The 24,089-nt window shown below is 42.2% G+C and overlaps 1 protein-coding gene across 25 annotated transcripts in view; it reads left to right on the top strand.

Annotated features, from left to right (window-relative positions):
- Positions 1-24,089, top strand: part of UNC80 (unc-80 subunit of NALCN channel complex) — a 119,837-nt gene that overhangs the window by 78,072 nt on the left and 17,676 nt on the right. For all 25 annotated transcript variants that reach the window (XM_085553495.1, XM_085553497.1, XM_085553490.1 and 22 more), the window contains 17 exons: positions 774-868; positions 1,700-1,789; positions 2,151-2,252; positions 4,557-4,737; positions 5,272-5,540; positions 6,695-6,829; positions 7,605-7,743; positions 8,823-8,919; positions 9,601-9,771; positions 9,979-10,071; positions 12,020-12,055; positions 12,374-12,592; positions 15,797-15,997; positions 18,352-18,475; positions 20,697-20,822; positions 22,596-22,719; positions 23,502-23,708. In XM_085553495.1, the coding sequence (XP_085409621.1) occupies positions 774-868; positions 1,700-1,789; positions 2,151-2,252; positions 4,557-4,737; positions 5,272-5,540; positions 6,695-6,829; positions 7,605-7,743; positions 8,823-8,919; positions 9,601-9,771; positions 9,979-10,071; positions 12,020-12,055; positions 12,374-12,592; positions 15,797-15,997; positions 18,352-18,475; positions 20,697-20,822; positions 22,596-22,719; positions 23,502-23,708 (2,409 nt within the window). The remainder of the gene's footprint in view (positions 1-773; positions 869-1,699; positions 1,790-2,150; positions 2,253-4,556; positions 4,738-5,271; positions 5,541-6,694; positions 6,830-7,604; positions 7,744-8,822; positions 8,920-9,600; positions 9,772-9,978; positions 10,072-12,019; positions 12,056-12,373; positions 12,593-15,796; positions 15,998-18,351; positions 18,476-20,696; positions 20,823-22,595; positions 22,720-23,501; positions 23,709-24,089) is intronic.

The following is a 24,089-nucleotide window of genomic DNA, read 5'->3' as shown; positions in this document are numbered from 1 at the left end:
GTGAGGCCCCATCTGGAGTACTGTGTCCAGGTGTGGAGCCCTCAGTACAAAAAAGATATGGAGATTTTGGAAAGGGTCCAGAGGAGGGCCACAAAGATGATCAGGGGGCTGGAGCACCTCCCCTATGAGGACAGGCTGAGGGAGTTGGGTTTGTTCAGCCTGGAGAAGAGAAGGTTGCGGGGTGACCTCATTGCAGCCTTTCAGTACCTGAAGGGAACTTACTCCCAGGAAGGGAGTAAACTCTTCGAAAGGGCTGATAATAGCAGGACACGGGGAAATGGTTTTAAGTTGAAGGAGGGAAGATTTAGGTTGGATGTTAGGGGAAAGTTCTTTACTAGAAGAGTGGTTAGGTCCTGGAACAGGCTGCCCAGTGAGGTTGTGGATGCCCCGTCCTTGGAGGTGTTCAAGGCCAGGTTGGACGGGGCCCTGGGCAACCTGATCTAGTAAATGTGTATGTTTGGTGGCCCTGCTAGGCAGGGGGGTTGGAACTACATGATCCTTGAGGTCCCTTCCAACCCGGGTAATTCTGTGATTCCTTTTCCTGACTTGTTGCTGTTAAAATTACCAGCTCCCTGTTTTAGGAACAGATCAATTTCTCGCTAACTGCAGAATTGTGAGCCTGTGCTATCAGCACATAACACATTCCAGGCAGGACTGGCACTGTCTGTCTGCCCAGGAGTTAACATTAACTGTTACTTTTCCTTCATGGCAGTCTTTTGAAACGGAGCTAATTAAAGAGGCTAGGGAGAATGCAACTGCTTTTCTTCCTTTAGGCACAAAGACCCTTGTTGTGCATGGACAGAATGAGTGTGACATACCAACTCAATTACCAGTCCATGAAGACACGCAGTTTGAGGCTCTTCTGAAGGTGAGTTTTTGAACTGAATGAACTATTAAGTGGGTTTTTTTTACTTGCCATACCTGGATGCCACTCTGCCTGAGCTTCCTGTTTTAGCGTCAGCTCTGCTGCGACAAGCACTTCTGTGTACATATGAGGAAACCTTAGTTGTCTTGAAACACAATCTCCTCTTAAAGGGTAATAGAAATGTGCTGCAAGTACATTCGAATACATTGCAGCTTCTTATCCCTTGTTGTTTTTTTTAAATTTAACTTAATTTTATTTTATCAACACTGAAGACAATGATTAGGATCAGAAAGAGCAGAAATGATGATTTGGTAGCCATTATGATACGTTAGGATTTAGGAGATGTAAAATCAGTTCCCTTTTGTGCCCAATTATTTCAAGGACGAACTTAACCAAGCTACGTAAGAAAAAGACATGTAGAAACCTCTTACATTTTAATGGAATCATGCACCTCGGTGCTTTAAAGGGTCTGAACTGTAGTGTCTCTGTCCCCTATTTCTAAAACTTGATTAAAAAGAAGTAGCATGTAAATAGAAGTTACGATGCCCGTATGGGCAATATGACTGGACAAAAACATGCGGTATGAAAATCTCTAAATAGTACCAATATTCAAGACTCTGACATTGGTTTGCCTTGATTGTTGTGAACGCATTAATGTACTTAATGATTAAAAAAAAAAAGAATGAAGAAGTAACGCAACAAGAGTCACAGAGCCTACAAGGCTGACAGACGTTCAGGTTTGTGCCCTTATATGCAGGATATTCTTGTAGATATTGAGGTGTTTGTACAAGACAGTTATTAAGTATCAGAAAGTTTCTCTTTCTTCCTCTTCAGGAGTGTCTGGAGTTTTTTAACATACCTGAAACACAGTCTTCTCACTACTTTTTAATGGATAAGCGATGGAATCTCATTCATTACAACAAGGTAAGGCAAAGGTCAGGTACAGATAGCTTGGTTCTTTACATCTTGTCCCTTATAAACATCAGGGTTATCTGAAGGGAAACGAGGCAGCCCATAAGCAGAATTCTGTCCTGCAGGCACCGCATCTCTGGTATTTAGTTGTGTGTGGTAAAAGATTGAAGTCTGACAGAAAGATGAAGTGATAGAAGTATCCCTTGTCATTATGTCCAGCTTTCCCAGAAAAGAGAGAGAGCAAATTTCTCTTCTGTTCATGCTGTGCCCAAAATCTTCAGAAAGGATGAAAAAAGAGCCTTATATTGAGTTCTAATGAACAATGCTGTTGCAATTACATTTGTTTAAAAATTCACTGTTTCTTTCCTGGCAGACCTATGTTCGTGACATTTATCCCTTCCGGAGATCAGTTTCTCCCCAGCTCAACCTTGTGCAGATGCATCCAGAAAAGGGTCAAGAGCTCATTCAGAAGCAGGTATCTTACTGTCACTTAAGATCTCTTTCCATAAACAAGCCCTGTAAATAAAACTTTCCTTCCTTTTTAAAGGCCTCCACTCATACTGAGTGAGCTCTGCTGGAGAAGCAGCAGTTGGCATAAAATCTGTCTAGGTGCCGCTTGACAGATGTATGGTGTTTAAGAAGAGCCAAAGAATGTGAATGTGAATTCCCTCCCCCTCTCTCCATACAGCTTTTTCAGGTGGATTATTTTGCATTCTCCTACAGTTGGCCAGAACAACTTCAGTTGACTCAGCTTTAAAAGATGCTTGTTGCTTTCTTAAACATGACCCCTGGCTCTTTCAGAACCTTTTCTTCATGAGAGCCATCTGGCTATGGATCAGACAGTATTTGTTTTACCTTGCTGTCTGTCCTCTGACTGTAAAGAATGCTCCTTGTCTTGCTTTCAGATACTAGTCTTTTAGTACAGCCACCACTAGTGATGCTCAAGGAGCGATTGTTTCTTCAGGGGAAACAATTAGAAGGGCACTGTCTTCCCCATTTCACAGCCTCATGACCTGATAATCTATCAGATCCTGCTAACGCTCTACAGCTCCTAGGAGCTCTTTACAGAAACTGGAGGAGAGAGCAGTGCTTTTAATGTACTACAGCCTCCTGAGAGTATCATTTCCTTAGACAGAAAGACAGCAGTATTGAGTCCACTCCACCTGTAGAAAGCCTTATGCATTTTTTCCCCACAAAACCAAAGTTTTCTCAGCAGTTTACATCTGAATACTTAGGGAAAAGTTGCTCTAGCTGTATCTGCAAAGGTGATACTAAGCAGGAAATAAAAAGGAAGGGGAATGTGGTTAAACTGTTAGCAGTTTTAATGGTTATATCATTCTAGCCACAAAGCAGCTGCTGTAGTTGCGTCCCTGGCGATGTGAGCATGCAAAGAGGAAGATATCATTGGGAAACATTATAAAAATTAACTGTGAAGCTGCTTTAGAGAAACAAGCTGCTAAAATAATGGCAAACTTTGTTAATGCCATTGTGTGGGTGTAGTACAGAATAGGGAAATATCTCATGTGCTGCATCTGTCAGTAGAAATTCTATAAAAATATGAAAATGACTTGGAATTGCTTTGGTTGCTTCACTGCCAGAAATTATTCTCACTGTTCCATACATCAAATAATTGAGCTATTTGTGCCCTATGTGACCCAAAAACATTAGAATGGCCTGCCCAGATTTCTCAGGGAATTATTTTACATTCCATATTTCTCTATTTGGAGCACTTGGAAGCTAACGTATTTCCAAGGTAAAAATTTATCAAGCATCTGCTGCCCTCTTTGTAGTCATGCAGCAAGATGCTGGACAACATCTAGCTCGGGGAAAGAAAACAGCACAGTGGAGTCTGCCTACTAGGCAGCAATCGGTGCAGAAGTTGTACTGTTTGAACACACTATTGTAGAGTGAGTGCATGTAAGAGGAAGGCCATAGCGACTGCAGGATGTGGGAAGCTGAGATTTGTCCCATGTTAAGCCACATGCTCTAAGTTTTGGCTTCAACCCAGAAGCTGAAAGCTGTCTTGAAACTGCTTCCAAAGACAGTTGCTTCTGCTACCAAGCGCAGCTCTGACTTATGGTTGCTATTAGAATCAAAATAGAATAGCTGCCTGATTAGTCCTACACTAACACTTTCAACACAGATGTTGAAAGGATGCTGAATGGATCTGAGTTTATCAGCTGTGTAAACCAGAATTCGTTATCAAAGTCAGCAGGACTTTGTTCGTTTACAGCAGCTGAGAATTTGATCTGCCTTGTTTTATGATTACTTTTCTTTTGGAACCCTACATACATTTGCAATAGCCAACTTGCAGTAGTTCCAGCCTTTATCCAGAAGGAAAGGTAGTCATCCCAACGTAATGTTGCTATTGTCTAGGACCTTGCAGAGAGTAAGTGCAACTGTATGGCTTTCAGTTTGGAGTTGTTTGGTCTCTCCACAAAAGCAGAGTTTACATTTACACTGATCTATAAAAGACTGCATTGCAAATTTGCAAAGTGTTTGACAGCCACTCATGGTCCTCTACAACACTGGATTGGAAGGAGTTAGAACCTGTTTACAAACACAGCCCATCTATGCTGAATGGAGCTAAAAAACACTGGTTGTACAAATGCTGCACAAGGGCACAATACTTGCACGTTGAATTTCATCAACTTCCTGTCAACCACAAGTGCTTCTTCTCTGCCTTCAGAGAAGGCTGCGGAAGCTTACCTGGAAATTCATGTACGTATATACAAGAGCTTTTTGATTAGACTGATTGTGATTCTTGTCTCTTATTCAGGTGTTCACCCGTAAACTAGAAGAAGTAGGGCGGGTGTTGTTCCTCATATCACTGACACAGAAAATCCCGACTGCCCACAAGCAGTCACATGTATCGATGCTGCAGGAAGACCTCCTCCGTTTGCCTTCATTTCCCCGAAATGCCATTGATGCTGAGTTCTCACTCTTCAGTGATCCCCAAGGTATGGCCTTTTGATGGCTTTCTCTGGTGGTTACGTAGGGCTCAGAAGGTTTATGTGAGACATTTAGTTTGTCTTAGAAACACAGGCTACAAAACTACACTGGAAGCTTATAAATCTCTTCCTAGCGAAAATGATACATCGCTGTTGGTTTGTAAGCACAGCAGTAAAAAGGGCTTTGCTGCATTAAACGCCTCCAGACAAAGCTACTTTCTTTGGACATAAACAGGAATATAATAATGTATTGAAATTATACATGAGGCTACAGCTTGAGCTGTGTCCAGCTGTGTACTCCCCAGAACACAGAAGTTCTTGACAAACTAGAGTGAGTCTTCATGTGCTTTGTTTTCAGTTGAGAATGGTTCAAGCCCTATAGGCGCTTGCAGAAGTTCAGAATGGATGAAGTCATTTCAGAAAGGCAGAATTAGGGTCAGTCTCTGTGGGAGGGTTCTCTGGAAAAACCTTTAGCTTATGTGAGTGTTGTAAGGCTGACCATCATAGACAGAGTTGATTACTTTTGCCTTTTCTCCCCCACAGCTGGAAAAGAGCTCTTTGGTCTTGACACCCTTCAGAAAAGCTTGTGGATTAAGCTGCTGGAAGAGATGTTTCTTGGCATGCCTAGCGAGTTCCCCTGGGGGGATGAGATCATGCTGTTCTTGAATGTCTTCAATGGTGCCCTGATCCTGCACCCTGAAGACAGTGCCTTGTTGAGGCAGTACGCTGCCACAGTCATCAACACAGCTGTGCACTTTAACCACCTCTTCTCCCTCAGTGGGTACCAGTGGGTGCTCCCAAGCATGTTGCAGGTGAGCTATTTCCATGAAAAATACAAGGGAAGACTTAACAAGTGGGCATTTTATTATAGAAATGACTATTAATGGATAAAATTAAAAATTTCCTTCCATTGTCACTACTCTGTTAGAGCTGTTGCATTTATCCAAAAGAAGTTACAAGGAAATGTTTTTTCCACTGGAGTGGCCTGCAGCTTCTTCCACTTGATGGAATTAATATATTGTTAGCCATTTCCTTTTTTTCACGTAAATAAAATCTTGCGAGTGTAGCAGGCCATGGCAATAAGCCTGTAGGAAGCTTGTGGTTGTACTAAAAATGTGGTTGTGCTTCAGCCTACTAGCACACTAACAGAGTACTTTTTTGCAGAGGTCTAACACAAACATTTTTAGAAACCTCCAAGAAACATGTGCTGTAATGTGAATTTTGCATTACTATAAAATTTCAGCATTACATCTGGCAAACCTCAATACAATTGACTGCCTCTGCTCCAAGCCTCTCAAATATTTGTACTAGCAGAGATGTGCAGATGGGCAATTGAAATGGACAAAAGAAGGAAGTACAGTCAAACTGTTCCTAAAAATTTATGCTGTTAATATAACATAAATAAGTCTTGCTTCTTTGGCTTTGTGTTCAGTGTCCAGTTCAGAAGTGCCGCTCTAAAAAGCTTGACATGTCTTTAAAGTGGGCAGAACTGTAATTGTGTTGATTGATAGTTGAGGAGTTTGGATTGTCTTGACAAAGTGGATATGCAGTCTGAATATATGGAAAAAGAAAAAAGAAAAAACAGATAATGTTGATCAGGCTGGACAGTTGTAGGTTCTTGATTAGGAATAATTAGCAGCATGAATGTTCGGAATGGAAGACAGCTGATTCTGTAGCACTTCTGTAGGACAGAATATTGGAGTTGTTATAGCTTCAAAGCTAAGTAAGAATCAAGTGTGTTTCTGTTGAAGGATGAAAAAGAAAAAGGAAACATATCATATAACATTCTGGAGTTGACTATAGAGAATTGTATCTTGTGAAAGATGCATGGAATAATTCTGCTGCTCCAAGCAACAACACTCCTGACTTGTTTTCAGGCTGTAGTTGATGCAGTGTGAGGATAGGAGTTGAAGAAGCCTTACGCTGGAGTAAAGTAGTACTTCCATGTCATTTTATGTTTGTTTAGGTATATGCTGACTATGAAAGCAACCCACAGTTACGCCAAGCAATGGAGTTTGCGTGCCGCCAGTTCTACGTTCTACATCGCAAGCCCTTCATTCTGCAGCTGTTTGCAAGTGTCGCCCCTCTGCTGGAGTTCCCTGTGAGTAGAAACCATTCCCTAGGTTTGGTGTGGGGGAGCCTGTGTGTGCAGCCAGCCTTCCATCAGAGATCAGAAAGAGGAAACAGCTGGAGCATCTGCGCCATACAAATTGAATACATACTTACTGCAGTTGGTGTTACACTGAACCATTACCTCATCTTATATTTTCTCACTTCCGTTCATCAGTTGATTGAGCAGCATGTTGAGATAATGAGCCACTGGTGTCTAGGGTAGTAAATATAGTTTCACTTTAAATATCTGCGATAAATAGGCTATAAAAGGACAGTACGGATTTGCAACTCTTTAAATGCACATTTTTTCTTAGAATGCAGTTGTATGAACAGAAAGCTTGTTGCCAAGTGTTAGTACATATGAGCTCTAAGACTGGATTAGCCATGTTTGGAAATCCTCACTAATTAATTTTTAGCATTGTAGTGAGGTGAAAATTGTTAATGGAATTATAATTTAAAGTGGAACTGTTAGATCTAAGTGCACATACACTGTAAGTGCATGCATCCTTCTTAGCAGGGCAGCAATGATCTGCTTTCTATGGCAAGTAAAGTTATGTGTGGTGTTCGTATTGTTTCCAGTATAGCATCAATCTGTGGAATCAGGCAAGGCTTATTGCTTTAGAGCAGTAAGCCCATGAACTCCGTGTGAGCTCTCTGTCAAAAAAATAAGCAGGCAAACCAAAAAAGGGCTGTCGATACTTCGTGTAAAGATTGCCAGGATGCACACAGACCCTCAGAAAATCAGCCATGTGTCATTAAAACAGGATGCTGCAAACAACGGAACCAGCAAAGGAGTGTCAGCTCAGTGCCTGTTCGACCTGCTGCAGTCCTTAGAGGGAGATACTCCAGACATTTTGGACATCTTAGAGCTGGTGAAAGCAGAAAAGCCTCTCAAGTCATTAGGTAACAGCAAATAATCCTTTATTCAGTAATTCCGCTTTGCAAATTATTGATTAAACATGGATCTGATGCGGCTTATTTTATTTTTCTTCTTTTTCTTCTCCCAGAGTGCAGTAATATCTGTTTCTTATGCCTCGTGAATCTTGTAAGGATGCCTTTATTACCACCATACACTAGATATTTTCTGCAGGAATTTTTCATTTATTTTAATCCAAAGCTCCTTTTTCTGCATTGAGCCTACTAGTCTGAAGCTCGCCCCTGGCATTTTGAATTTTATCATGTGTGGGTGAAGAATAAAGATGGCTAATAAACTATATCATGCTGACAAGATCAGTGTCATCTTTTCCCCTCTGCCACACTGGCAGGAAACCAAAACATCCTCTCCTGTGGGCAGACTATGACTAGTAACTGATGGATGCCATTCAGACTGCCAGTCATGCTGAGTTCTAGGAGGGAAGCTGATTTATTACAAAGCAGAATATATATGGCTGTGTGATGTGTGCAAGACACTGCCTCTCTTGGTATTTAGCCATACAATGCAGCATTTAAGAATGCGGCTGCTGTGTGACTTGCAGGGAAATAATTCTGTCTGATTTTTATAAGGACAACTAGTCAACTAGTCTTAGCATTCAAGCTTTGTTTTATCCTGGAATTTTATGATGCTGTCATCAGTGGTGCGTCGATGTCATTTTTAGTATGGTGGAAGCATCTAGGAAAAAGCAGATAAAGGATAAAAAAATTTCTAAAGCAGACATGTGTCTTTGTCATGAATGTGCTTAAGAATTTGCTAGTGATGGGTAATGTATGAAAGGGACTACAGCATGAGCAGTAAGCCTTTATGCTCTGCAGTGATTTGACTTACTAAGAATTGTTTCTCGCTTACTGAGCTCTTGGATGTTGATACAAGTGGGAGTTCAGCACCCTTCTATGTTATAGACTTACTTTGTCAATAATCAGCTCATTAGGGAGCCTTAACATGAGAAACAAGTGACTGAAAATGGGGGAAAGAAGGGAGAGTGCTAGCTCTTTTCATATTTGTTGTGTTTGTGTGCTAATTTTCTCCTGTTGTTTTATTCCCTAAGACTTCTGCTATGGAAATGAGGACCTGACATTTTCGATCAGTGAAGCCATCAAGCTATGTGTGACAGTGGTGGCCTATGCTCCTGAGTCATTCAGAAGGTGCTGATCTGTTTTCCTGTTTTGTGCAGACTCAGAGAAGGCCTAAAAGTTGCATATGGCATGAGAAATCAAAACAGAGGGCGTAGAAATGCAACCAAAGCACTATGCTTCTCTGTGAGGCCTAGCCTCTGCTTCTTGATGCATTTCTGGAAATGTTCTCCAGTTCCAAGAACTGGAAATGTTCTCCAGTTCTAACCAGCTGCTGGAAGCAGTGCTGAGATGGGTGGCAGTCTGAGCAGCACCAAATAGGCTGTATTTCCAGATGGGGGGCCACATAGTGTTTTTACGGTTACTGTTGCTGGAGAGGCACTGGAAGGCAAAAACAGGCAGCTGGAAAGAACAGGAAGATGCATAGAGATGGGAAAGCAAAAAGGGTAGTGTCTAAGAAGAAACCAGAGAAGAAAGGAGTTTTTGGAACAGAAAACAAACATCTGCAAATGGATGGATGACTTATTCAGAAGATACCTGAAAGTTCAGACTTTTCCTACTGTTGTTTCATTTTTCCCTGAAGTCCCTTATAGGAGAGTTTCTTTGGCCCAAGGCTGATTACCTATTGAGAAGCAATGGTATCACAGGCCAGTGGGGGGTTCAGGGGCCTTCAGAAAGAATCTGAAGTCTCCACCTGTTGTGAGTTTCAGGATTGACAGGATGTAACACACCAAGTAATGGTTGTTTTTCCAGCCTCCAGATGCTGATGGTCTTGGAAGCGTTGGTTCCCTGTTACTTGCAGAAACTGAAGCGACAAACATCTCAAGCGGAAACTGTGACAGCAGCTCGTGAGGAGATTGCTGCTATGGCTGCACTTGCCACCTCTTTGCAGGCCCTTTTATACAGTGTTGAAGTTCTCACCAGGTAACTTACACTCCACACGTCTCAGGATGTTTTTGCTCATCAGTCTGGGGAAAAGCAGTGAACAAGTGCTCATTATATTTGAGTTTGTTTACCAAGTCTAAACCTCAACCATTAAAGTTAAAGCTAGGTTTCACTAGACCACAAGCAGAATTTCAGTGCACTTAGTGGATGCAGTTTTTAGCATGTTACTCACCTTCCCTTTGTTAGGCCTATGACAGCCCCACAGATGAGTCGATGTGACCAAGGCCACAAAGGCACTACAGCAGCTAACCATACGATGTCAGCAGGTGTGAACACCAGGTAAGCCAGTGGATTTTTCTTTCTTTCTAGTCCTTCTAAGCAGCTTTTCTGTTTTTTTTTGTTTTGGTTTGGTTTTTTTTTGGAGTAAGGTAATGTCTGCACTGAGTGCTTCCTCAGTTGTCTGAGAAGGTACTCTAGATATTGTGGGAGAAAACAGTCAGATAAAAAGCACACAGCCTAGAACTGAATTTCTGACAATAACCAAAATCTCCAACACTGTAAATTCTTGTTTAAAACCATGTTACTAAATAGAAGACAAGAATGTCGAAATAGAAGACATTCATCCTTAATAGCCCTTTTTTGTTTTGTTCTTTGCACTCCAGCAGTATACTGACAAAACAACTATGTCCTTCATTTCACTGCTTTCTTCCTTCAAGTCCACTGTTAGAGAGCCACTGGACAGAGGCCATTTGTGTTGTGGAAGGATTTGATCCTTCGGGCCTTGTTCTAAATGACTGAGCAGCAACAAGACCTCAAACTGTGTGTGTCTGTTGAGACTCACAGAAATTAGCACCTCCTCTAGTTTTCTTTCCATCCATTTATTTTGTCTTTTTTTCCTTTCCTTTGGTGTCTTTCTATTGCCTTTGCCTCCATTTTGGCTTTTCATTTTTTTGTTTTATTGGGGGGTAACAGGTAACAAAGGAGAAGATGGCAGAGAATATGAGAAAAAGGGAAGTGACTGGAAATATTTCTGCCTTTCTTTATAAAAATACAACAAGAAAAATAACTTTGCACAGAGGAAAGGGAATAAGGAAGAAGATGCCAGCAGACTGTAATACTGCTTCTTTCGTATTGGCCATTCAGATGAGGATGCTGTGGGAAAAAGGCCACTAGACAATTTGTACAGAGCAAGGGCTTGAAACATCTTGTTACTGTTCTTTCAGAGCACAGTATTCCTTCTTAAATTCTCTTTTGTTGGTAAAAGCAGATAAGTCTGTGCACAGCCCATAGGGGGCCAGTAAAGTACCATGGGCTGTGCTGGACTGTAAATCAGAAATATATTTTTGGCAAGTCATGTTTTGCAAGTTGTTCCATTTCTTCTTTTGTACTGAAGAGAGATAGAAAGCTCTTTCCATGTGAATTTCAAAGGATTATTATATCACTTTATAGCTGTCAAGTGTACACATCTTGGTTGGTAACTCCTGGAATCAATTTGTTGCTCTTTAAGACTGTTACATCCAGGCTTTGGAGTACAGCAGTGCATCCAACACTGATTTGCGTCTCAGTCCAGGATCTGAATGTTCCTGGTTGTAGCGGTGTAATGGAAAGTAATGCCTTATTTATGTTGTTTGTCTGCTGACTTTGGAAAGCAGTTAATGTGTATCTCCTGACAGTCCAAGTAGAGACTCCCAGTGCTGTGTGACTTGAACACACTAGTTTCAATTTCCAGATATTTCTCATTATCAAGCATTCAGTCTCAGATCCAAAAACATTTCTGCACTGCTCTAGTTTTCCTGCCCTTATTTCTTCTGCTATCATTGCAACAGACATCTGCTAGCAGCAGCAGGAATCTGACGGTGATAGAATGGATGCTGTTTCAGCCTTGGATATGTTAGCCAGAGGTGCAGGGTTTGTTAGCGCTTTCTCAACAAAAGTACCAAGAGAAAATGACAACAAAACAATACTCTGATGTACTCTTTCCACAAGATGAGCTCTGGCTTAATGAGACCAAACACTGGAGTTAAAGTTAAGTAAAATTGCTTGAAAACCTTATTTTTTCATTTTATAGTGAAGGCAATAACTATGACAGTTTGTTTTGTTTGCTGCCAGGTGGGAGGTAAAGGCTATTTAGTGTGTTCACTAACTACGTGTGGTCATGGTTCCAGTGATAAAAGTTACTGTCCTGCCCATGGAGAGTGGCTAGAACATTGTCACCCTCTTGGGGTAAGGCGCTGTTCAGGCATTCCTAAGCTGCTGTTTTACAACTGCACTGTTTCTATTTTCCCAGGTATCCAGAACAGGGAGCCAAACTGCACTTTATCAGGTACAGTAAAATCTTCACTCAGCCTTCTCTGACATGAGGAACTGTTCTACAGCACTTTCTAGGTTCATTGGGTCTCACCCACTGTTGCTGTGACAGGCAACCTTTTTCAAAGCAAGACAGCAAAGGATAGTTCATTTTTCTCATTCCTAAAGACTTTGCAGCTGGCTTTTTTGTTGTTTTTTTTTATTTTATTTTATTTGCAGGTGCAACTATTTTTTATTTTCAATTGCAGGTGAAAGCATCTCCTGTAAAACAAACGTGAAAGGCTCTTCTGCATGCAACACTTAATTCTTTTTTTTCTCATTTTGTATGTTCCAGGGAGAACCTTCATTTACTGGAGGAGGGCCAAGGTCTTCCCCGTGAGGAACTGGATGAACGAATTGCTAGAGAGGAGTTCAGGAGACCACGGGAGTCGCTGCTGAATATCTGCACTGAGTTTTACAAGCACTGTGGTCCAAGGCTGAAGATTTTGCAGAACCTGGCTGGAGAGCCCAGAGTCACCTCTCTGGAACTGCTGGATGTGAAGTCACACATGAGGTACTCCACAGACTTTCTGCTTTTCAGGGGGATTCGTTTCTTTTAGCTCTTGTCACAATAGCAGGAAGACTGTATCACTTTCTGTTAGTGTAGGCTTGCATGTTGCTCTCTGGACCATGCATGCTTTGGATGTTCTTTGTGCTGCTCGCATATAAGGAGAGTTTCTTAAGTTCACCATTTGTCTTGTTTAGAACCCTGTCTCCAGGGAGTGAAACAAAAGTGGAGTCTGATACATCAGAATAAGTTATGATGAGGAGCAGAGTAGATAAGGCTTCCTCTCTAAGGCAAGGGATGAGGAAGTTGCCTATCTGGCTGAATGGGGCTTTTATCTTCTCCTGGGATGCATCAGAATGAGCTGCCAACAAATATAGAGAAGGGGTAAATAACCTCTGCACTACTCGGCATAAATGCCTGGAGTATGGGGTAGGACAGGGCAGAAGGCATGTACAGGACCATCACTGTGTGATAAGGCAGGAGCACAAGATTTTTTTTAAATGTACAGCAGTGAGCCCAGAAGGCTGGTTGGGTGCTCACTGTAGATTACTTTTGTGGCTTACTGGCCTAGAAAGAGCTGAGTGAAGGCTTCTGATAGTTGGGACCTCATTCTCTGCTAAATATGTGCTTGTTGTTCATGTAACCACAAAACAGAGATAATTTGCTACTGAGAAATTTTGTCCAGATACTAAAGGGAAAAAAAAAAAAAAGGCATTGAGAAAAGAGGGAAGGGACCTGATTCTCTTGATAGTTTTTCATCATCTTCAGGGGAAATTCCTTTACCTGATCTTTCTACCTTTTTCACCATTAAAGCTTTGTAAAACACGCTGAAGGGAGACAAGTGCTAGCAGTGTGCAGAACCAGTTTTGTTCCTGCCCCCCTGGACCAAGGAAACCCTTGTATAAACATTTCTGTCTTTTACATTCATGCTCTGAAAACAAATGACAAAGCCCCTTATCTAGCAGGTTCTGTCACAATTAGAGATCTGTGTTTAGTTTTAATTTGGGTCTTCTTTAATTTGCTTTCGAGCTGGGAGGTGTCCCTTTGGTTGGTTTGTGTGTTTGCATTTTAACTGAACGTTTCCTTCCACCCTCTGGCAAGTACTTTGTAATTCAGAGGGTAGTTTTAAGCAGGAGATATCTGTTTCTGCACATGCACATCATTTCTGTATAGTGCTTAGCTGCAAACAAGCTGAAAATCTGATGGACCTGGGTGCTTTTCAATGCTATCTTAAGGTTTTTTCATCTAAGGGATGTTAGCATCAGGAATTAATGCTAATTACATTATAAACTTTTAGCAAGAACTTCAATCGTATATTAGGAAACCAAAGTGAGGTTCTCAGGACACATTACATCCCTAGTTAGATATATTTGTGTTGGGCTTTTTAATGATTTCACTGGGAGCAAAAAATACATGTGTGATGAATGAATTTTCTTTGTTTCATGTAGTAAGGGGTTTACTTTTGTTTTCCATATTGAATTACGATCCTAGCCTTACATTTGCATCTAACACTCTGAGGGTACTAAGTGTACTACCTGGAAGTATTTGCTAGTTAACAGAAATGCGGGAGCTTCATTTCTACATATTTTTTTCATAATCCAGATAGATTAGGCTTAATTGCTCTGTAATAATGTTATGTCCTTCTCTTAAAAGACAAGTTTCACTAACTTAAATATGCATGTACAGAAGGTGCTATTGGTGTATTTTTTGGAAGAATTCTTTCTTGACAGGAGATTGCAGTGAAACAATTAGAGAACACGTTAGCAGCTGTGTTATTTTCAAGAGACAAGTTCTTTCAAGGTCAGAGGTTACAGCAGTACAGTTAAGGGTTTGATTTGCAGATGACAACAAGTTGTGCTCTGATTCTCTCATGTCTCCTGGAAAGTGCTGGAAATGACTGTCTTATTGCGGTGGAACAAGAATTGCTTCATCATAGTTCCTCAATAAAAGGAACATTATCCGGTTTGTTACATAAATTCGTTTTCTAAGTGTCATTTAAATGATTAATAGGATTTAGCCGCTGAAGGAACTAGACAGCAGATTTGCCAGAATGTAGTGTGACAGCCGTGGTCATTGGAGGCTGTCAGATGCCATTTCAGAGTCTACAGAAAACCAATTAATTGGCTGTTCCCTTCCGGCATGATTCATCTCACCTAACTTTAACCATTTCAAAGTGAAATATTTAGTCTGGAGAAATCATGAAGATCTTTTTGGAGCCAATGAAAAGAGTTGTTTATCTCAGTACTTCAGCATTTCCCAGGTTGCTTATTTCTTCCTGAACAGAGCCAGAATGCTAATTGAGAGTGGCATCTCAAGTTGAGTGAGGTGGATCTTACAATTCATGATGCATTAGGAAATGGAATATACTGTTATATACTATTGATATTGATTTACTGGAAAGAAGCATAATTATATGATTTGAATTTTGTGGCGTTTAAGAAAACAGATCTACTCTGTAGTGGGACAAAGTTGTTTAATATGAAGAGCTCAATTGCCCTTGATTTTGCTAGGTGGATTTTAAAGACAAGAGGAAGGTGTTCCACTAGTTGAAGGCGTTTCAGAAGAAACCCCATGGTATGAGTAGGATTTTCCCTTAATTGGCCACTACAAAGTCTAGTGACAGTTCAAGGAGCATGCAAGTTCCTACCTCTTTTGTTAGTAATTACAAGTAATATGGCTCTACTACTTGAGGATTTCTGGTAGACAAAGGCAAGTATTTCAGCAGCTACTTTTCCAACTGCAAGTGGAAGTGTTGCCGTGGCATTTCACAGTGTACAGAAAATGCCATTGGCAAGGCCATCTGGGAGGGTTAGAAGGAACAAGAGCAGCACAATCTGTGGAAGTGTTAGGAGAAAAAGATGAAAGGAGTAATCATACAAAGTGCATGTTACATAAACCTAGCAGATGACACTTCATTTTTAACAATTTACACCTGAAAGCTCCGTAGTGGTGCCTCTTAAAGTGTGGAGATTCAGCAAAAATAAGCACAAAACCAATTTCCATGTTCTAATCTTAATGACAGCTCAGTTGCTTTGTTTTTACTAATATAGGTGATTATTGATGTTCCTTCGGTGCATTTAATATCACCATAAAAATACACAGGCTTATATGCTCTTTAGACTATTTTATTTCTTTTTACTAGGCTAGCATGTGTGAAAAAGTGCAAGTTGTAGAGTACTAGAATTCTCTCTTAACAAGCTCTGGTTTTAGGTTGGCAGAAATTGCACATTCCCTGCTGAAACTGGCACCTTATGACACACAGACAATGGAAAGCAGAGGTCTCCGGCGCTACATCATGGAGATGTTACCCATCACTGACTGGACAGCTGAGGCGGTGAGGCCTGCCCTTATCCTCATCTTAAAGAGATTGGATCGTATGTTCAATAAAATTCACAAGATGCCTACTCTGAGGTAAGCAGGTACAATGGAAACCCTCTGGGGTCCGCTTCTGATGTTGCAAGCCTTGAAGTGTGGGTATGTCATCTAACTTAAACTGTTGTATTGCTGTGAACCTTTAAAATATTGGAAAATGAAGGTTTTTTCCTCTGTCAGTGTGCATTTATGTTGATGTTTTTTGTTGTGGCTTCTGATAAAAAGAAAAGAAATTTGTGGTTGTCAAGAACTACAGAGAGTACTTAGAGAAATGGTATGTTCTCTTTCTCCAAAATACATCCTCAGATTTGTACCTCTGCCCTCTATTTATTTTAGCTGCGAGTTAAGGAGATCAATTTTTTTTCTTTAATGGAAAGTTAACTGAACTGTAGCAAGAGTATTTCAAGAATACCTTCTCACAAAAATGCTGTTATGTTCTCTGTAAAGATAAAAATAGTCTGGAGCTATGAGTAGCTTCTCAGTGTTCCTTCATATACAGAGCAGAACTGCAGCAGTGGAATCTGGTCAGTGACTTGTGAAACCCTCATGCTTCGTGGAGTAGCGCTGTGGTACAGGCCTTGCTGTATTCAAGAAGTATTCAAAACTGAACATTTCCACCTCGTAGGCAGTGATATAAATGCAGTCTGAGTAATGTAAAATCTGTCAACCATGCAGATTTTCAATGATCTTAGTGAAAAGAGCTACTGTTATCACTTAACCTTGTGGACAAATGTCCTCAACTGCTTCACTCAGTCATTTTGTTAGCAATATGAAATAGGAAACCAAATTACATTAAGGAACATCAGAATCTGGAACTTAGACACAAAACTTCAGGTCCTTGTGGGAATCGTGTGTACACAACTAAGATGGAGCAAATAATAAGAGGGTGATTTCTTCTTTCTGTCATCCCTGCCTATCCACTTCCCTTGGGCTAACAGTCTTGTTTTAGAAACTGCTGCCTTTGTGGGGAGGGAATTTAGAGCTGGAAGTACTGATGCTTCCCCTTCCTGATGGTTTCATTCTTCGATGGTCCTTGCCTGCTTCTTGCTGTTCCTTTATGTTCTTGCTAATACTTTCTTCTGCTTCAAAAGGCAGCTCAAGGGTCTGTCTTGTTCTTAACTAACTTTACTTTTGTCTAAGTGAAATGAATGCTTATAAATTAAAATTTCCCTTATATTCCCTCCATCTGTGGTTGAACCTGTGCTTAGATGAAACTGTTATTCCATATGCACAGGGACAGAGACAGCAAAGCTGCCTGACCAGATGCAGTAACTGCATTTAATCATTATTAAGCATAATTTAAGCAAGAAACCTCTTGGAGATGGAAAAGAAATCACACATTGCAGGGTGGCAGACCCAATACTTACACCAGAATCTTTCATGCTGCCTCCTGTGGGCACCCTGCTCTGAAGCCAGAGTGTGATGGGGGCAGTGTAAGAACATGTACAAAGACAAACTCCTGTTCTGGATTAGGTTTAGGAACTGTAGATGCTGACAAATGAAGTCTCTGTTTGCATACTTCAGAATTTAGGCAGCAAGTGCTTCATCTTCCTTTCATCTCTAGGAAGTCTGAGCAAACTTGACTAGGGTATCGCTTGTTCTTGAGCAAACAAGTTATAAAAGCCTTGGCCTTCCATCCCAGTAAGTACACAGTTAGATACTGGCTTCAGAACTGCACCGCCCCTGAGATGAAAGGTGGGAACCATCTTCTTGTTGTCTCTGTTATGTATCTGCTTATGGTTAGGAGGGACTCCATTCTGTATCAGAAGTCCTACAAGCTATTTTTGTGAAAAAATTCAAAGCATCAGGGAAGGAGGACTTCTGAAATGAAGGACTTTGTTGCTGATAAGTTGTCCTATATGGGGTGAGGAAGGTGAAGTCTGCACTGCTGAGTAACTTGAATTTGGGGAGTCAGTGTGACTGACTGGATGGCAGAGTAGTTTACAGAGAATACTCAAGCTGACAAGGCTTACTGAACATCCAAAAGCCACAAGAGATGGAGGAGTCGCTCTCAGTTGGGATCATGGCTCAGCAGAAGTCTTCCCATTCACAGGCACACCTGAGACAGCTGTCTGCTGAATCTCCTTCATCCCCCATCACAGGGAGAAGTGAATCACAGCCTGTCTACTGTTGTTGTTGTCAGGGTTTTTTCTGTTGCTAATGCAGACATCTCTGCTACATTTTGCTCTCTCAGACACTCAGTGTGCTCTGTGCTTTCCTGAGCTGCGTGAATAAAACCTTCTCTCTGTCGTGCACTTTGTGCTCATCTCGGGCATCGTTGCTGTCTGAAACGTTTCCTCTGTGGGCATCACTGTGTGTTGGTCGCCATGTTTGCGAGCGTCTGGTGGGGGGCAGGAGGCCGGCGGCTAACAGCACCTACTGTTGTATTGCAGGCGCCAGGTTGAGTGGGAGCCTGCCAGCAATTTGATTGAAGGGGTTTGTTTGACACTTCAGAGGCAGCCAATCATATCCTTCCTGCCTCACCTTAGGTCTCTGATCAATGTGTGTGTCAATCTGGTGAGTAGCCAAGCGGCAACCCTGTGAACCTTTGCTAAACCCCAGTCTGCTGTTGACTTCTCTGCACCGAAGATGACAGTTCATACCCATTCCTGTCATTTTACCTGTCCCCCTTCTCCTCACAAGGGGACTTCGCAAGTGACACTAGAGATAGCGAGGTTCATTTTTGAAGTGGTGCATGGGGAGATACAGTGACCAGTAGCAGCGGTCAAGTGATTTCTTTCCGTTGCTTCCCACGCACCACTTTGAAGATCCACCTTTGCCTGATTGAGCTGAGAGTTGAGGGCTGCAAGTTGGAGAGTGGGGTGGTGGAGACTGCACACACCTGGTAGAGGTGGGGAGGGGCTGATACTGGACATACCTACTGCCTCCAGTGGGGGAGGACCCTGATGGCTCTGTCAGGGGCCATCAGGTGTCTGGCTAGTTAGAAGGATTTACATGGGTGGATTCACTCCACTGTTTGCAATGTCCCTGGCTTGATCTTTTTTTTTGCATGGTTTGCATGGTACAATGTTCAGATCCCACTCTTGGTAGATGTTTTGTTCATAAGTGTGTTACAACAGAGAGGTGGTAGAGACAGAGACTGTTTAGTCATTCAGTAGTAGATTGTATTTCCTGCAGCTGTTACAGAGGGAACAAACTCTCAGTTTCATTTCATTGTAACTCCAGCTATTTGTAGAAATGCACATGCTCTCATTCCATGTGGAAAAAATACAGATAAAAGGAGAAAGGTGGCCCTAGTATTGTCATCACTATCGGGTTTAATAACATTTTCTTCTTAGAATGCAGATGTTGGAACTTTATCTAACAGTATCAAAACACGTCTCTGAGGAGCTTTAAGAGCAGTTATCATTAGTTAAAATGCAGTATCGATGTTATACAAAGGCTCCCATTCTTCAAGCTTCTGCAGCACTCCTAACTGCAAGGACGTTGAAGTCCAAGCTGATAGAGTCCTTGGGACTTCTTCGTTGTTCACAGAGGTGGTTACTCAGAGGCACTGCTAATCTGGATGCTTAGGCTAATTGGAGTGGTTTCACAGGAAAGCTGCTATGGAGTTAGCTAGAATACAAATTTAGAATGGGCTTGTAGTTCGACAAGCAGACAATATGGAATGAATCACAACAGCAAGCTCTCTAAAGAGCCTGCATTAAGAATGAGCCAGTGCTCTAAAAAAAAACAGAAGAATCTGCAGTTCCAGAGTGCAGTCATAGAGCTTACGTTCAGCTGGCTGGCAATGTCAGAGAGATGTACTATGAAAAGATGTATTCTTCATGTTAAGAGGATCTTATCCTTAGCTGTCAGAACTATGGCTGCTGTGGGAGCACCCCTGACTGCGTATTCGTGTGCAGACCAATTACATCACAAAGCCAAAAAGAAATTAGCTGGGAAGATGGGGTAATTCCTAAATGATAATCTCCACGGTGACAAAAAGAAAGGGCTCTACCTCTTCCCATTCTAAATTATCATTCTCCCTAAGCCAAATTTGTAGAAGTGGCTTGTGCCTGTTTCTGTCATCTACGTTTGCCTAGTCATGGAGAGAAACGGGTAGATGCAGACCCGTGACTTCATTTTTATGAAGAAAACATCCAAAACAGTTCAAATAACTCTCCCCTTGAACTGCTGTTTTCTTGTGCTGATTTTTCATGGTGTTGCAGACAACCAAGTCATGTGCAGATGACAATATTGTAGAAGTCTTGTGTCGGGTGAGATGAATCATACTTAGAAACTGTAAGAATACAGTGTGTTTGAGGGGAATCTGAACATTGTACAAAACCCGGCTTGGGTCAGACTTAGGACATTATTTTTCCAGTAGATCAGCAAGAGAAGGGAAAAATATCCAGTTTCAATGCAGACTTTTTGCTTTGATGAAATATTTCATTTGTTACAGTCATTACATGACGTATCCTCCAACTCTAACTGTTCCACCAGTCCAGTGCTGGTCATTCAGAACTGGTACTGGGTACATTTGTAAATGTACCAAGCTACCTGTGCACTCCTCCCACCCTTGCTGGTTCCCTTTTCCCCCCTTCCTTTCCCTGCTAGAACTCCTCTTCACTGGCCCCATCTCTCACAAGGACCACTGTGGAGGGTTGGTTCTCCTAGAGCCACCCCAACCCAGTGCTCAAATGGAAGGCCCCTCCATTTCACTGACGTTGGAGGATATGGCATGGATTAAACTGTAAGCAGTCAGTTGTGGTGATGCGCTGTGTTTGTATTGCAGGTGATGGGAGTGGTAGGACCCTCCAGTGTGGCTGACGGATTACCCCTTCTTCATCTCAGCCCTTATCTCTCGCCACCTCTGCCCTTCAGCACAGCTGTTGTCCGGCTTGTAGCATTGCAGATACAGGTGTGTCTGCCCTGGCCTGTGGCTAGGTGTGTTTTAGCTTCTGGTTGAGACACCAACTCATCGGTGCTCTGTTTTGTTTCTGCAAAAGCTGGGCAAAAACTGTGGAACATACACCAAAAATCAATGAGAAGCAACACGTAGATTCTTTCATCCTTTTGACGATTTGAACTGAGCTCAGAATTGACCTGTTGGGGCCAGCTCCCCAGCAAGCATCCATCAGCTTAACACAGCCAATTCACATCCAGGGAGTTTAGCTGATTGATGCTGTTTAGGGCTCTGACAAGCGTATTAGGATTCTCTGCAGTATCTAATAAGTCTTCTGCCATGGGAGTATGTGCCTGGGTCACGTCCATGCAACCCAATCTCCTTTCTTGTTGGGTGCATGTGCGTAACTGAGAGGTGAGGGCTGGTCACAGTGTGCCAGCTCAAAGAGGCAGGGCAACTTAGGCTTTTCAACTGCTGACTCAATAACGTCCTTGTACAGAATAACAAACGCATCCTGTACTTTGGGAGAAATTCATCACTGTTCCTTTCTCATGACAGTGCCACAACTATGACAGAATCTTTCTGCCCTCGTATCTCTTTCTCCCTCCTCATTGGCATGAGATCAGAGAGAGTGGAGACAGTGGCAGCAACAGAATGAAGAGTCGAATTTTTCATAATTTAGCTCCAACTTCTGTTTTTAAACATGCTTTGACACATCTAGTTGGATACTCCAGCTATTTCTGAGAAGTGGGGCTGCTTGGGAAGGGTTAGAGGGATGAAAACAGTGCTGTCTCGAGGCACAGAAGGAGTTTTTGACACCAGCTCACACAGAGCACAGATTTCTTCCAGCTCTGAGGTAACAGTTCATTAATCAGAAGCAAAAAAGGGCCACCCGCACCTTCTCTGAAATCTTATCATTTTTACAAACAGATATCAAAACAGTCATTTTAAAACCACATTGGGAGTTTCCATTTTTGTTTTCTTCTCCTCCTCCTTGTTTGCTCCTTCTTTTCGTGGGTTTTAAGTGGAATGAAAACCAAACATCAGGACAACACAGGAGAAGCTGTATTCCTATTGCTTCCAGTAGGATATGAAACAGAAATACTTCACATCCCACCAAAAAGCTTTTTCTGGAGGGGTTGCAAAGTTGCATTTCACAGGTAGGACTAGAGCAACTGGAAAGCTGGAGATGTAAATGAGCAGAGTTTCTACTAGCAGTCATTTGTGTTACCTCCTCTAAAGAAAATGGAAGATCTTTCATTTTAGGCTTCAGTAAATGTGCATTTTGTTTATTTTTCAGGAGTTAATTCTTTATGTTAGGAAAGGTGGTAGAACAGCACGAAGTGAGGCAGACCAAAAAATGTGTTTGGGAATAAGCTCCGTGTTCAAACAGCAGAATATTTAGGTAGTATCATTTGTGCTGTTGCCTATGTTAATTTTTTTTTTCTGTTCCCTGTAATCAGGGTCAAATTCTGGTCCCATTTGCAGCACTACAGAGTTTGAGACTAACACCCAGCCAACTCCTGTGGTAGACCTCTGATATTGTTAATGTCTGTGGGTAAGGAATCTGAGCTTCTTACCTCTCGGTTATGACAAGAACAGGTGATGTTTAGGTTATTCTGTGAAATCCTTTTACTTCTAAGTGGTGTCAGGGCTTATAATTCAATCAGGTATTCAGTGCCTGTGTTGTGTAAACAGGGTGCCTGGGGGACCGCCATTCCCTACAGTAACTTGTGTGAGTTATCTGCTGATGAAATCATTTAATCCTTTCTTATTATTACTGCACAGGCTTTGAAAGAAGATTTCCCCCTAAGCCATGTCGTCTCCCCATTCACCAATCAGGAAAGAAGGGAAGGAATGCTTTTAAACCTACTGATTCCATTTGTGCTCACAGTAGGATCTGGAAGCAAAGGTCTGACTAATTTAACAAAAGGAGTTTTTCTCCCCTTTTCTGACAACTGCTGTTTGCACTTTCCCTGCTCTCTGTTCATTTTCTTTTTTCTTTTTATTTGTTTTCTTTTTTTCTTTTCTCTCTTTTTTTTTTGGTTTTTTTGTTGGTTTTTTCTGTCACTTACAGTGTGTCAGCTAAGTGCCCTTTGGGTCTGAGACTGGAAAGAGTTCCACTGGGAGAAGTTGTTTCTCCTCTTTGTTTCAGCTGTGCCATGGTTCTTGGGTCAGGTCTTTCACAGACATATGCTCCCTTTTTGAAACCGGACTGCAAGGCAAGACAGAGCTGTTGTAGCAAAAGCCAGAGGGGAGCAGAGGTCACAGAAATTGCGTGCCCCTGTGGATTGCTGTCTGCCCAGTCCATGCCACTTGTCTGGCTCAAGTCCTGCTCCTTGCTTTCTTCTATAGAGGGTGATCACTGGTAAATCCCCAAAGAAAAGCCAAGAAGAAGGGGAAAAAGGAGATTAAAAAAAAGAAAATGGATCATCAGACCACTGAATGGGACATTTAGTTGTGCCTTTTAGCTCTGTGTTTGTGTGTATTTGTGTTGGTGTTAAATAAACTTTGCCTTTGCTTGCAGGAGGAGAAACAGGATAACGAGGTGTGGGGGACGGAGTTGTGGCTTGGGGGACAATTGAGATTGCCTCACGTTTTGGAATGGAACAGGGTCTGGATCTTTGGGCATCTTTGATGAGATGTAGCCTGATCTTTCTCTCTCTCTCTCTCTTCCCTCCCAATGCATCTCAGACAGCCCCTGGCTGGAGCAGCCTGAGGTCCTGCTGCTGCTCCAGACTGTGATCAATATCCTTCTGCCACCTCGCATCATCAGCACATCCCGCAGCAAGAACTTCATGCTGGAGAGCTCTCCTGCCCACTGTTCCACCCCGGGGGATGCAGGGAAGGACCTGCGGCGGGAAGGGCTCGCAGAGTCCACCAGCCAGGCTGCCTACCTGGGTGAGTGATGGCTTCTGCTCACGGCTGGGAAGAGAAAGAGAGAAAATGGAGCACTCAAAACCGTAGATAGCACCAAAGAAAATCATCTCAGGCAGGAGTTAATTGAGCTCTTAAAGCTGCTTTAGGTTTTGCCCAGGAATAGGGGCCCATGGCTGAGCATTGAAGCCAGGAGTAACTGTGGGAAGTATTGCAACATGAGCGGTGTCTGCACTACAGATAGAGGAGATTGCAGCACACATAGATGCCACCCAGTTTTCATACTACCAGGGTATGGCCACAAAAGGCAAGTCAGCCTGCCTACCAGCCCCTCGTGTCACGGTTTCACTGGCCCGTGGTTAGCTGGGGTAAAATGTGATGCAGTCTGCCTGCCTGCTGGCCCTG

This window comes from Coturnix japonica, chromosome 7 (genome assembly GCF_054131305.1).
Source record: "Coturnix japonica strain WE chromosome 7, WE-NBRP24, whole genome shotgun sequence".
Lineage (NCBI taxonomy): Eukaryota > Metazoa > Chordata > Aves > Galliformes > Phasianidae > Coturnix > Coturnix japonica.
The sequence above is the reverse complement of the archived record's forward strand: the minus strand, read 5'-3'. Positions and strand labels throughout refer to the sequence as shown.